Raw genomic sequence first — 13,515 nt, 5'->3', positions numbered from 1 at the left:
TATATATATATATATATATATATATATATATATATATATATATATATATATATATATATATATATATATATATATATATATATATATATATATATATATATATATATATATATATATATATATATATATATATATATATATATATATATATATATATATATATATATATATATATATATATATATATATATATATATATATATATATATATATATATATATATATATATATATATATATATATATATATATATATATATATATATATATATATATATATATATATATATATATATATATATATATATATATATATATATATATATATATATATATATATATATATATATATATATATATATATATATATATATATATATATATATATATATATATATATATATATATATATATATATTTATATATATATATATATATTTATATATATATATATTTATATATATATATATATATAGGGAAGTACCACCTCTATAGCTGGAATGGGGACCCTCATCCTCAGAGAAGACAATAAACGTACCTCAGGGAAAACTCAAGGTTCTCCCCGGAGCTGTTTGAATATTTTCTTCTCCTACCACCCCCTATATTTATATTCTATGTGAACATTTATTAATAAACAAAATACATTTACAGAAAAAAACATAAACATGAATACAATGGCACAATGTATCAAAGATGATGAATTTCCTCCAGCTCCTCCGAGGCTGGACGTGAACCAAGTATGCAGCAAGCATTTCCCCTCTGGATGGCGACGCTGAGGCGCTGGAACATGAAAGTGGCTGCCCTTGGGTCCCTGGTGGTGTCGATGAGTCTGGAACCCAATTCTTTAAGGAAACGTGTGGCATTTTTTCCCCATGATCCCAAGGTCTCTGATCCCACTGGGACAAATTGATACTGTTGGCTAATGTCCCTGTACTTGCTGATCTTGTACTCCTCCCTGTGGTCAGCAGCTCCTCCCTGTCGCCCCACACTGTGATGGATATAGGTGTCAGCCAGTGTGGACACACAGGTATAGTCCCATGCTAAGAGCTTGCCATTCTTCCAAGGATAGATGGTGATCCCGTCGGGGCGGTTTGCTGGGTTGTGGGTATTGTTTGCTGCAAGTGATCGTGGCTCCCTCTCGGCAGGGCATCCAGCTGTAGCAAGGGTTCTCTTAATGATGTCGTTGACCTCATTGTGTCTTGCATGCCAGCCCTTGGTTTTGGAACAGTTAAGACCATGTAGACCGTATTGGTCTGCTTGCACTTCGCCGCAAATACACATATATTCTGTGTGAATTGGGGCAGCAAGGCGCAGAGCCACTGCAATACGGAGGGTCTTAGGGTCGAGTCGCGTTCCCATTGCCGATATGGGAACTGTTTGGAGGAAGTCCCCGGAGTGAGGTGCACTCACAGCCTGGAGACGGGCAATCTCCCTATCTGATGTTGCAGCCCTGAGCATGTTGGCAAGCACCTTTTCAGCAATTGGGCTATCCCAGCTTGACTGTTTGTGAGCCAGTGCTGCACTAGGGTTTGGTGCTGGAGCAGCAAGAGTCTCCCATTCGGTGATGGCACTGACATAGCTAGGGTCTTCTATTCCTGCTGAGTCACTGAGGGTGTCAGGAAGAATTTGTCTTATCAACTCGTTTGATGCAATGGAAGAGGATAGGAAAGCTGGTAGAGCAATCTGGGAGGATCTGCGTACTCCTAGCCCTCCAAGCCTGACCGGAAGTGAGGCTTGCAACCACTGTCCATCGTCAAGGGAAAGATTCAATACACTCTCTAGCATGGCCTTCAGGAGAGAGTCATATTCCTTGAGTTTTGGACTGCTGAAGGCTGGGGAGCATCTCAGAAAATAGGTAAGTTTTGGGGTTGACAGGCACCTGGTGAGTAGGTAGAAGGCATCGTGTGTGTCAATGTCTTTCATCCTGCTTTCCATCGTCCGGAGGTCTGAGACTTTTTTTCCTAGGATCAGATCGATGGCATTGGACCCAAGAGGAGCACCGAGGAGAGTGCTATTGGCTGGATCAATGGCTCGTGCTCCTGGTAAAACGGTACTAATATTCTGGATCAACTGTTGATTGGTAGAAACTATTTCACATTTGGTGGGGTTTAAAGAAAGGCCCAGGCTTTCTCCCATGTCTTTAATTTTACTGATGTCCTCCAGGAGAGATTCTGTTGTGCCAGCTAGGGTACCGTCGTCCAGGAACCAGATATTGAGCTCGCTGGAGAGTGCCTCCGTGACTTCCTTGATGACCAAACAAAATAGAAAGGGGGCGAGAGGGTCCCCCTGTTGCACGCCCTCACACGAGTCAATTTCATGGTCCCCAAACAATAGTTTGGAAGTCACACTATAACACGATTCTATGAAGGGATAAAGGGAAGGGAAGTTTCTATAAACTGCTTGGAGAGCAGCATCCCTTCTGACTGAGTTGAAAGCATTGGCAAAGTCCAATTTGACCAAGGCTTTTTCATAGGACATGTTTTTGATATATACTCGTGCTGCGTGGGCAGCTGCTTCACAGCCCTGTTGAACGCCGAAACCGAGCTGAGTTGGTTTCAGCATTGCAGCAGCCTCTTGACTCACCCTTCTTACTGCAGCCTTGGCGACTAGGCGCCGAAGGGTGTTACCCACTGCAATGGGCCTGATTCCGCCATCCTTTTTCCGGAGGGCACACAATGAGGCACCAAAGAAAAAGGGTCTGATGGCCTCTGGGACACCGCCAGCCAGGCACAGGTTGGAAAATTTGGTGAGTTCAGACAGCAGCCTCTCTGAAACCTCACCAAGTGCTGGATTGAGTATTTGTTTTAAGTGTTGAGGCCTTAAACCGGTGAAACCTCCTGCTGAACCCTGTGGAAATGACATAGCAGCTTTATACACATCAGCATCCTGTAAGGTTAGATGTTCTTCGCCTGCTGCAATGTCAGGGAGGTCAATGTTGGTACTGGGAGCCCTGGGTGGATGTTTGTCCTTCAGAGCTTGCGCCGTGCTGACGTCCTTGGGAGCGATGGTATCCTCACTGGTTATAAGTCTCAAAGCTCCAATAGTATTACCCTCTTCTATTTTTTTGCTAATTTGGGCTCTGATTTTTGAGGTGTCGGGTGTCCTGTTGTTGGCATTTGCCCGGCGGGTGTTTGTCGCCCTAGGGGGGAGACGGACGAGGTTGTCATCCCTTGGGAATGCATTTATTGCCCTAATAACATGTGTTGCTAGTGACTTGTCCCTCCTTGGTGGGACAGCCAAACAGGCATTGCCAAAAAGCAGCAAGTTGTGCCAGGATCTGTTGTTTGAAGGAGCATCGTTGACTTTCTTCAGAAGGTCAGTGAATTTGCTAGCAGCTTGAGGGCGAGCTGCTTTGGGGATGTGTGTCAGAGTCCTGGTGGATGTTAATTTGATTGCAGATTTGAGGTCCTCTGTAGAGGTGAAGTCACGGTAGCTGTCAGCCCTGTCTGCTGGGGGAGGCTGTTGGTTGTTCTCATTTGGAGCTCTCCTGGAGCCTAGACATCTATTGTGTGCACGGATGTTGCCAGATGTGGGATTGAGTGCACATTCCCTGTGGCACACCCGGCAAATGCCTCGTGAACGACAGCTTTGGCTCTGTCGTGAAGATTCCTGGGAACCCGCGACTACTTGTGACATTGCTGATATCGTGGGGGTGGGAGGGCGCCAGCTGTGGGGTGACGGGTGAAGGGCAGCATGGATGCATGGGGGATGAGGGTGGGGGAGTAGCGAGCGGCGGAACTTGTAATTGGTGGGGCACTAAACGGCAACACCCTTGGTCAGGAAGTCAGTGGGCCTAGGCTGGGATGAGGGGAGGGGATCTGGGATGGGGGAGGGGGGAGGGAGTGGCCCTGTGTGTTCGCTCAAGACGCACATCACTGACTAACTTTTGCTAATTGTTATACACTTATTGTTCCATTTAGAAAAAAACCCTCGCCATTTGGCACACTAATCACCATGCTCACACTATTAACCGAGGTGTTCTGTTCACCATCCAATGACCGTGTCGTGGGCGGCCACTTCCTTCCCCAACCCACGACCCCGGCCGATCACAGATGTAAACAAAACCTCCTCCACACCTCCACTGCCAGGATCCCCTCACCACCGCTACTTCCCAAATCCCAACATGCACACTGCACTTTCACTGATACAGAAGCAATGGTCCGATGTAGAGGTTTGTCACAACTCTGTGATCTCCGGTCGATACTCACGATGATGTCTGCCGAAACTGGCCCGCGTAAACCATGTTGGTTCCTGGTTTACACACAGAATGTATGGAGCACCACACACTGGCTCCCTCCCTCCACGCCGGCAAGCGCGTATATATATATATATATATATATATATATATATATATTTATATATATACATATATATTTATATATATATATATATATATATATATATATAAATATATACATAAATATAAATATATATATATAAATATATACATAAATATATAATATATATATATATATATATATATATATATATATATATATATATATATATATATATATATATATATATATATATATATATATATATATATATATATATATATATATATATATATATATATATATATATATATATATATATATATATATATATATATATATATATATATATATATATATATATATATATATATATATATATATATATATATATATATATATATATATATATATATATATATATATATATATATATATATATATATATATATATATATATATATATATATATATATATATATATATATATATATATATATATATATATATATATATATATATATATATATATATATATATATATATATATATATATATATATATATATATATATATATATATATATATATATATATATATATATTATATATATATATATATATATATATATATATATATATATATATATATATATATATATATATATATATATATATATATATATATATATATATATATATATATATATATATATATATATATATATATATATATATATATATATATATATATATATATATATATATATATATATATATATATATATATATATATATATATATATATATATATATATATATATATATATATATATATATATATATATATATATATATATATATATATATATATATATATATATATATATATATATATATATATATATATATATATATATATATATATATATATATATATATATATATATATATATATATATATATATATATATATATATATATATATATATATATATATATATATATATATATATATATATATATATATATATATATATATATATATATATATATATATATATATATATATATATATATATATATATATATATATATATATATATATATATATATATATATATATATATATATATATATATATATATATATATATATATATATATATATATATATATATATATATATATATATATATATATATATATATATATATATATATATATATATATATATATATATATATATATATATATATATATATATATATATATATATATATATATATATATATATATATATATATATATATACATATATATATATATATATATATATATATATATATATATATATATATATATATATATATATATATATATATATATATATATATATATATATATATATATATATATATATATATATATATATGTATATATATATATATATATATATATATATATATATATATATATATATATATATATATATATATATATATATATATATATATATATATATATATATATATATATATATATATATATATATATATATATATATATATATATATGTATATATATATATATATATATATATATATATATATATATATATGTATATATATATATATATATATATATATATATATATATATATATATATATATGTATATATATATATATATATATATATATATATATATATATATATATATATATATATATATATATATATATATATATATATATATATATATATATATATATATATATATATATATATATATATATATATATATATATATATATATATATGTCGTGCCGAACATGTAAAACTGGTCAATTAGCAAGATCTCATTTAAAATTAAGTCCTTTCTAGAATTTTCTCTTATACTTTTAAAGATATATTTTTTTCATTAATGTTGATGTAAAAATTTATAAATTTGCACGAAAAGGAACTTAGAAAACTTACCTAACCTTATTATAACAAGAGCAATTTATTTTAGCCAAACCCAACTAAATATATTTTAGGTTTGTTTACAATAACTTAATACTAAACAAACACAGTGAAATATATTTTTTTCGTTAGGTTCAGAATGATTATGGCGAAATTAGTGCATACAAAAATTTTCACTTGTCCTATATGGCAAGATGAACGTTGCTATTTAAGCCAAGATCGCAAGTTCTGCCTATTCGACACGATATATACATTCACCCACATACATTTTTAGATAAAACCTACCTAAGTGGCATCAGGGGTGGAGTCCCCTACACTGAACTTGCCGTGGATAGATTGAAACACAGACTTAGTGGATTTCATTATACATATTCCGGAAGTTATGTATGGTGTCTGCTTCTATTTCATCATCCAGGTCATTTTATTTTTTGACCAACCTTGGGATCTCTGAAACACTTGTTTCTCATCTTCCCGAATCTCTGCTATCACTCTTTCTCTATTCGCCCTATAATGACTACAAAGTACCTAAAGTGCTATGCTTCGAACATCTTTAAATACAGTTATTTTATTCAAAAGTCTTATTGTTGAGAATTATTTCAATGAGAACCTCCGCACTCTTTCTAATTTTTGCTGACACGACTTCGGATGGATCTCGTACTGGCGCTTCATGTGTGTAGATGATATATTTTAATTTATGACACTTTTTTTTACATATTTGCCACTGATGCGCCTCTCTGGTGATATACTAAGAACTATGCATACCTTTACATCCTCCTCTCTGAGCGAAGTTTGTAGCCTCTCCGCAGATTCTGCTCGCTACTTCAAGTAACCCATCATCTATAATGTTTCTCAGGTAAAATTTTCATCTCTCTCATCCTGCACTTTGCATTTGAGAGTATGACACCTCCGGGAGGATAATAGTTTTTGATGCAAAATATTTTAGGTTATCTGGACAGCTATCGATATCCTCTGCCGTTGCCGACGGTGGTTTGCATACGAAAGTATTTACCTAGATATCGCTCTGTTTTTTTCGGCTTCATCAAAATTTTAGACTGAAAATTCTCTAAAAATTTGCGAGTACTTCAAGAGAGATCTACTTCTCCCTACTACATACATGCAAGATATAATATGTCCAAGATATCTCTAATCTGCTTATTATAAAATCTCCATAATTTCTACTGAACCGCAAAATCTGTCCGTCACAGAGCACACTCGAAATGGAAGACAAACAAGTTTCACTCGTACAAGAGAAGAGTTGCTCAATTTCGTGGGATCAAGAGCAATTTATCAACGTCAATGCACCTCCTTTGAAATAAAAAATGACACTGTTTATCCCTGTACATTGCCAAACAAAAATTAGTGCTATTGTTAACGTGTTTATTGTCTCTTTCACATGACTCACACACACGAATGTACATCGATATTGTTAGCACACAGATTTGGGGCAACACTATGGCACTGTCTAGACTCTGGTAACTTAATCAACAAGTCATTCCTTTGTAATTATTTTTCAGGAATTTGCATGCTATACTCAGGAAAGACTCGTCTCTACCAAGCCGCGTCCGTGCATGTACGCGCGTTTGTTTCTTAGCGCGCGCGCGAGTGTGTGTGTGTGTGTGTGTGTGTGTGTGTGTGTGTGTGTGTCTGTGTGTGTGTGTCTGTGTGTGTGTGTGTGTGTCTGTGTGTGTGTGTGTGTGTCGTGTGTGTGTGTGTGTGTGTGTGTGTGTGTGTGTGTGTGTGTGTGTGTGTGTGTGTCTGTGTGTGTGTCTGTGTGTGTGTGTGTGTGTGTGTGTGTGTGTGTGTGTGTGTGTGTGTGTGTGTGTGTGTGTGTGTGTGTGTGTGTGTGTGTGTGTGTGTGTGTGTGTGTGTGTCTGTGTGTGTGTGTCTGTGTGTGTGTGTCTGTGTGTCTGTGTGTGTGTGCGCGCGCGCGTGTGTGTCTGTGTCTGTCTGTGTGTGTGTGTATTCACCTAGTTGAGGTTGCAGGGGTCGAGTCCTAGCTCTTGGCCCCGCCTCTTCACTGGTCGCTACTAGGTCACTCTCCCTGAACCGTGAGCTTTATCATACCTCTGTTTAAAGCTATGTATGGATCCTGCCTCCACTACATCGCTTCCCAAACTATTCCACTTCCTGACTACTCTGTGGCTGAAGAAATACTTCTTAACATCCCTGTGATTCATCTTTGTCTTCAACTTCCAACTGTGTCCCCTTGTTGCTGAGTCCCATCTCTGGAAAATCCTGTCTTGGTCCACCTTGTCAATTCCTCTCAGTATTTTGTATGTCGTTATCATGTCCCCCCTATCTCTCCTGTCCTCCAGTGTCGTCAGGTCGATTTCCCTTAACCTCGTGTGTGTGTGTGTGTGTGTGTTCTGATCTAGTTATACTCACCTAGTTGTGGTTGCAGGGGTCTTAGTTGCAGCTCCTGGCCCCACCTTTTCGCTGGCAGCTTCTAGGTCACTCTTTCCGCTCAATGAGCTTTATCATACCTTTTTCTAAAGCTATGTATGGATCCTGCCTCCATGTGTGTGTGTGTCTGTGTGTGTGCACGCACGTGTGTGTGTGTGTGTGTGTATTCACCTAATTGTGGTTGCAGGGTCGAGACTCAGCTCCTGGTCCCGCCTCTTCACTGATCGCTACTAGGTCCTCTCTCTGCTTGCTAAGCTTTGTCATACCTCGTCTTAAAGGTATGTATGGTTCCTGCCTCCACTACATCACTTGCTAGGCTATTCCACTTCCTGACGACTCTACGACTGAAGAAATACTTCCTAATATCCCTCTGACTCGTCTGAGTCTTCAGCTTCCATTTGTGACCCCTTGTCACAAACTGAAAAATGAAAAAGGTATTTCTCTCATAAAAGGCCTCGCAAACGACTGAAAAGCTTGGAGCTTTACAGATAACTACATTGGACATTTCTTAGTTAAGTTTGTATTCCAAAATTTAATTTGTGTGATGTGTTAAGAGTAATTTGCAAGGAGTGGATCCCTGCATAAGATTTATTAGAGTCATCAAATCATGTGACAGAAGTGCTTGTAATAACATATATACCAAAAATCTGCTAATTATTCTTTTATACAAAATATGAACGATGAGAAATTCGTTGAACACTTAAGGAAGACAGCTGCCTTGGAAATTTGACATTTCAACTTCCCAAATGTAAAATAGAAGGTGATAAACAATATCAGTGTACCAGAAATAGTACCAGGTGTTACTCTGGCCGAATAACCACTTAAGGGAACATTTTATTAACATTCGCGCCTCCACGCTATTCAACATCTTACCAGAAGATGTTAAAAACACAGCTGAACATGTGTAGAAGCCGTTAAGAGGAAACTGGACAAGTATCTTCACCAGGTGCTAGATCAACCAGGCTGTGAAGGATATGTGGAGCAGCGGACCTCCGACAGCAACAGCCTGGTTGTCCACGCAAGCATCAGACGAGCCTGGCCCATGGCCGGGCTCCGAGAGAAGTGAGACTCTTGAAACTCATTAAAGGTTTCTGTCAACCATGCACCTGCCTAATACAACATTCTTGGCCAATTTATTTTCCAATTTATTTTCAAAAGAAAATAAATTGGGTGGTTAAAATCTTTCACAAGAATACAGAGAGCATTAGACTTCTGTCCAGTTCTAATGCTGTGTGTATGCTATGGATCGATTTTTTTTTTTTTTGAGTTTGACTGTAATAAGCTTTATGACTTTTTTATAAGAAATCTTGTTGACACAACCAACAGCATTTTGTGGGGGATTTTTTAATAATTTTTTTCCTGTATAAAGAATTTTGAATACAAGTTTGATTTTAAAATTGTTAAGTAGAGAAGGTACCAACATATTCTTGGTTTAATAAGCTAAACGGTACAGAAATGTTGATGATGTCGTTTGCCTAATGTCTAAGAATACAGATGTAAAGCATTTTTTTTTTTGGTTGAATTAAACAATCTAGCTCATTCCATAAATTTTACTTCATAAAACTTAAAGATTTCTTTATCTATGAAATCCGATCTGCAAATACTCAAAGCTCCCAGAGACATGGAGAAGAATACTCAGTTATTAAGAGGAACCATGATTTAAACTCAAAATATACAGTAAACTAATAAATATCTGTTCTTGTGTGCACTATTATTCTTCATATCATAATATATTTAGATTTTCAGTATTCTTCTCCACATTTTTGGGAGCTTTGAGTATTTGCAGATCAGATTTCATAAAGAAATCTTTAAGTTTTATGAAATAGTTAATGATCTAAAATACCCAAAATGCATAACTGATAATTCCTGTAAAACTGCTAGAAATACAATTTTAAAAAAGGACAATCACATTCAACCAAGAATATGTTGGTTCTCCATTACCAGGAAAACTTTCTCGATATTCCATCTCTAGTTAAGAATTTTAAAACCAAAGTTGTATTTAATCATCTGATTAAAAATTCGCCAGAAAATTTAAGCTATACGTAATAGGTTCTTAACACTCCGACCCACATCATCTATGACGTCTGTAATGTCAAATGTGAGGTAATGTCTGAGCCTAATAAGCCTTCTGCTCTTGTGTTATTTGTAAATGTGCTTGATGTGAGAAATCACGAAAGCGCTTAGAAGTTCACTATTTTTTCACATTGGATGGTTTGTAGAATGTGATATCACCTGTTTTCTGTGTTCTTGTTTCACGCACGGATACGATAGTTTAGATGTCACTCTAAACAGCATATATCCCAAACCGCAAGACAATGGACATTTGATGTTAAAAGCTAGCACTGTTTCTCCGTTCATTAGTTAGTACTCTGGAGTATGGTGTACTCACCTGGGTGTGTAGTCCAAGAAGCTGCGACCTTGACGGATCTGGATGCGGTGTCGCTCCACCTCTACTGTGTCCAGAGTGTTATTAAAGAACCAGATGAAGTGTAAGTCGTCGTCAGGCTGTGCGTCTACACGACAGGTGAGCCGCACGTCCTCTCCCTCTGCCACGGCCACCGTCTGCGGCCCTCCCATGCACACTGGTAGATCTGCAGAGATGGCAGAGTTATTATGGTTATGCCTGTGTATATGTGACTATCCAAATATTTTCGATTACTGGGATCAAGTCCATTCTCCGGTCCTGTCTTTTAATATTCTGTTTGCCGAATTTACTCCCTCCTAACCATGTAGGATAGGTCATACCTTTTCTTATAAGTAGTATAAAGCCTGCCACCACTACTTCTTTGTGCATTTAATCTCATTCCCTGAATTCCCTGTGGCTTAAGAAATATTTCTTCATAGCCCTGCGTTTCATCTTTCTTTGACCTCCAACTGTGTCTTTCTGTACCTGTTTCCCGTATCTCAGACAGTCTATCCCAGCCCACCTTCACAAGTCCTTGGAGTATTTTGTATGCTGTCATATTTCCCCTTGTTCTTCTTTATGTGCTCGACATGCTGGAAAAAAAAGTTTCAATCACTACTTCTGTAATTTAGCTCTCGATTTTTCTGGTCGCCTTTGTGGGTCCCAATGTTCTTAGTTTATTTCTTTGCGGTTCAACAAAGAGTATAATGGCCCTTCCAGCTGCATCAGCAAGAGTGTCAATCATTGCTTTGTTGTTCATTTTATAATCCGGTCTTGGTCTCCTATTATTAGGTGGAGGTGTGCCAATCATGACTACTATTGCTCTGGTTCCCCAGTATAGATTACGCTCACCACATTGATATTTAACCGATTTCTGTTCATCAATCTCGACTCCCCAAATAACTACTCATTTCTTATTAGAAGTGTGACTTCTCCTCCCATGTTTCAAATATTTTCTCTCATTGCTTAATATGCTGCTACAGAGAGAGAGTGCAACGGACAAGTGAAGTAGCAGCAGCAATACTAACAGAAAGAGACATGCTTGAGCTTCTCCAACGCTCGGGCTTCGGCCCAAAGCTGGGGTGTGGTTCATAAAGGATCCTGTAATGCTTGCTGACGTTGCACCCCTGACATCGTCTGCTGCTATGTAGCTGCCACACCCATCGAGCCTATTGTGGGCGAGGGTTGTGGCAGCCCAAGATGCCTAGTTTCTCCCTCCGAGCCTCGTTGGGGCGGAGAATGGGGCTAAGCCTGGGGACAGCTCGTTCCAGAAGACAAGGAGGTAGTTGTACCTCCTCCCATGGGAGACATTGGTCTGAGACACTCCCACGAAACGGAACTAAGGCCGGGCCACCTCTTGGAAAAGGCCTGAGCCGGTCGATTGCACCGGAGAATCTCCTACCTACCTTAATATGCTGCTGGGAATATGGCATCTGTTATCATTTGTTTTCTCTCGGTGATAGCTATGAGGCGTGGGTCCGCGTCAGTTATTCGTTCTTTGCTTTCCTCACTCCTGTTTAATTAAACTATTGGCAATTGTGTACAAGGCTCCGAGCTTCCTCTCTTTAATTATGTTCTGATTTATGTTAACAATGCTTTCTGCTCATTGCTCATGTGTAAGGAAGGGAAGAGGAGAGGTTGGAATTGCACTTTAACTGGCGAGAGGGATCATGGTTTTAGTTGTTTATAGAGGGAGTCTGGAAGAGGATGTGGGTTTAATGTTAGTATTAGGGAGTTATGGGTGGGTCCTAATTTGTGCTTATTGCGACCCTTGAATATAATATATATTACCTGTTCATATAATTTTATATTGCTTATATTTGCAATATTAGCCAAGTCGTAAATACATTGCTTTATATTATTATTTGACTTAGTTATATTATTAGGTAGGATGTAACATTTATATATTATTCAGTGCTCATAGTTCGAGTGTTAAGTAGCTGACAGCATTGTCTAACTACTGTGTTTATTGCTCAGCTCGTTTCGCTGCCGGCTTCTCTGTAGTTGCTGGGCAGCAGCAGTCCACGGAGAGTCACCTATCAGGGTGGGGTGATCACACCTCACCTGGAGGAGAGTCGGCCTGGCCTGCGCTGCTTCTTGTCTGTTTGACGTTGCTTCCAACAAGACGTGCCTCTCCAGTTCCCTTGCTGGCCCTTGTTGGCCCTTGTTGGAAGATCGTCTCTGTCGCTTTCTTCTTGTTGGTTCTGTGTAACTCTGTTCACAGAGCATAACCTAGACTTAGTGATTTTCGACGTTGTACTGAGGTTGTGTGTCACATAAACACTCTGAGAAACTCGGGTCCTAAGCTGTAGCTTCTGACCTAATTTGTACTGGTATCTGTGTACTGTCACAGTCGGGGATTTTCTAATGCTGAACTTAGATTCAGTAGCATGGGAGTTTCGTGACTTTTGTGGAGGATCTGCAAATGGTCCCTACTTAGTGTCGTTATATTATCTCGTTGTTCCTGATTG

General features: G+C 36.9%; 1 protein-coding gene across 2 annotated transcripts in view; it reads right to left on the bottom strand.

The window, feature by feature from the left end:
• Positions 1 to 13,515, bottom strand: part of LOC128685132 (protein turtle homolog B-like) — a 519,018-nt gene that overhangs the window by 96,962 nt on the left and 408,541 nt on the right. For both annotated transcript variants that reach the window (XM_070101774.1, XM_070101768.1), the window contains one exon: positions 11,030 to 11,231. In XM_070101774.1, coding sequence (XP_069957875.1) covers positions 11,030 to 11,231 — 202 coding nt within the window. The remainder of the gene's footprint in view (positions 1 to 11,029; positions 11,232 to 13,515) is intronic.

Source organism: Cherax quadricarinatus, chromosome 5, assembly GCF_038502225.1.
Source record: "Cherax quadricarinatus isolate ZL_2023a chromosome 5, ASM3850222v1, whole genome shotgun sequence".
In the NCBI taxonomy this organism is placed as follows: domain Eukaryota; kingdom Metazoa; phylum Arthropoda; class Malacostraca; order Decapoda; family Parastacidae; genus Cherax; species Cherax quadricarinatus.
This window is presented reverse-complemented; position numbering and strand designations above follow the sequence as displayed.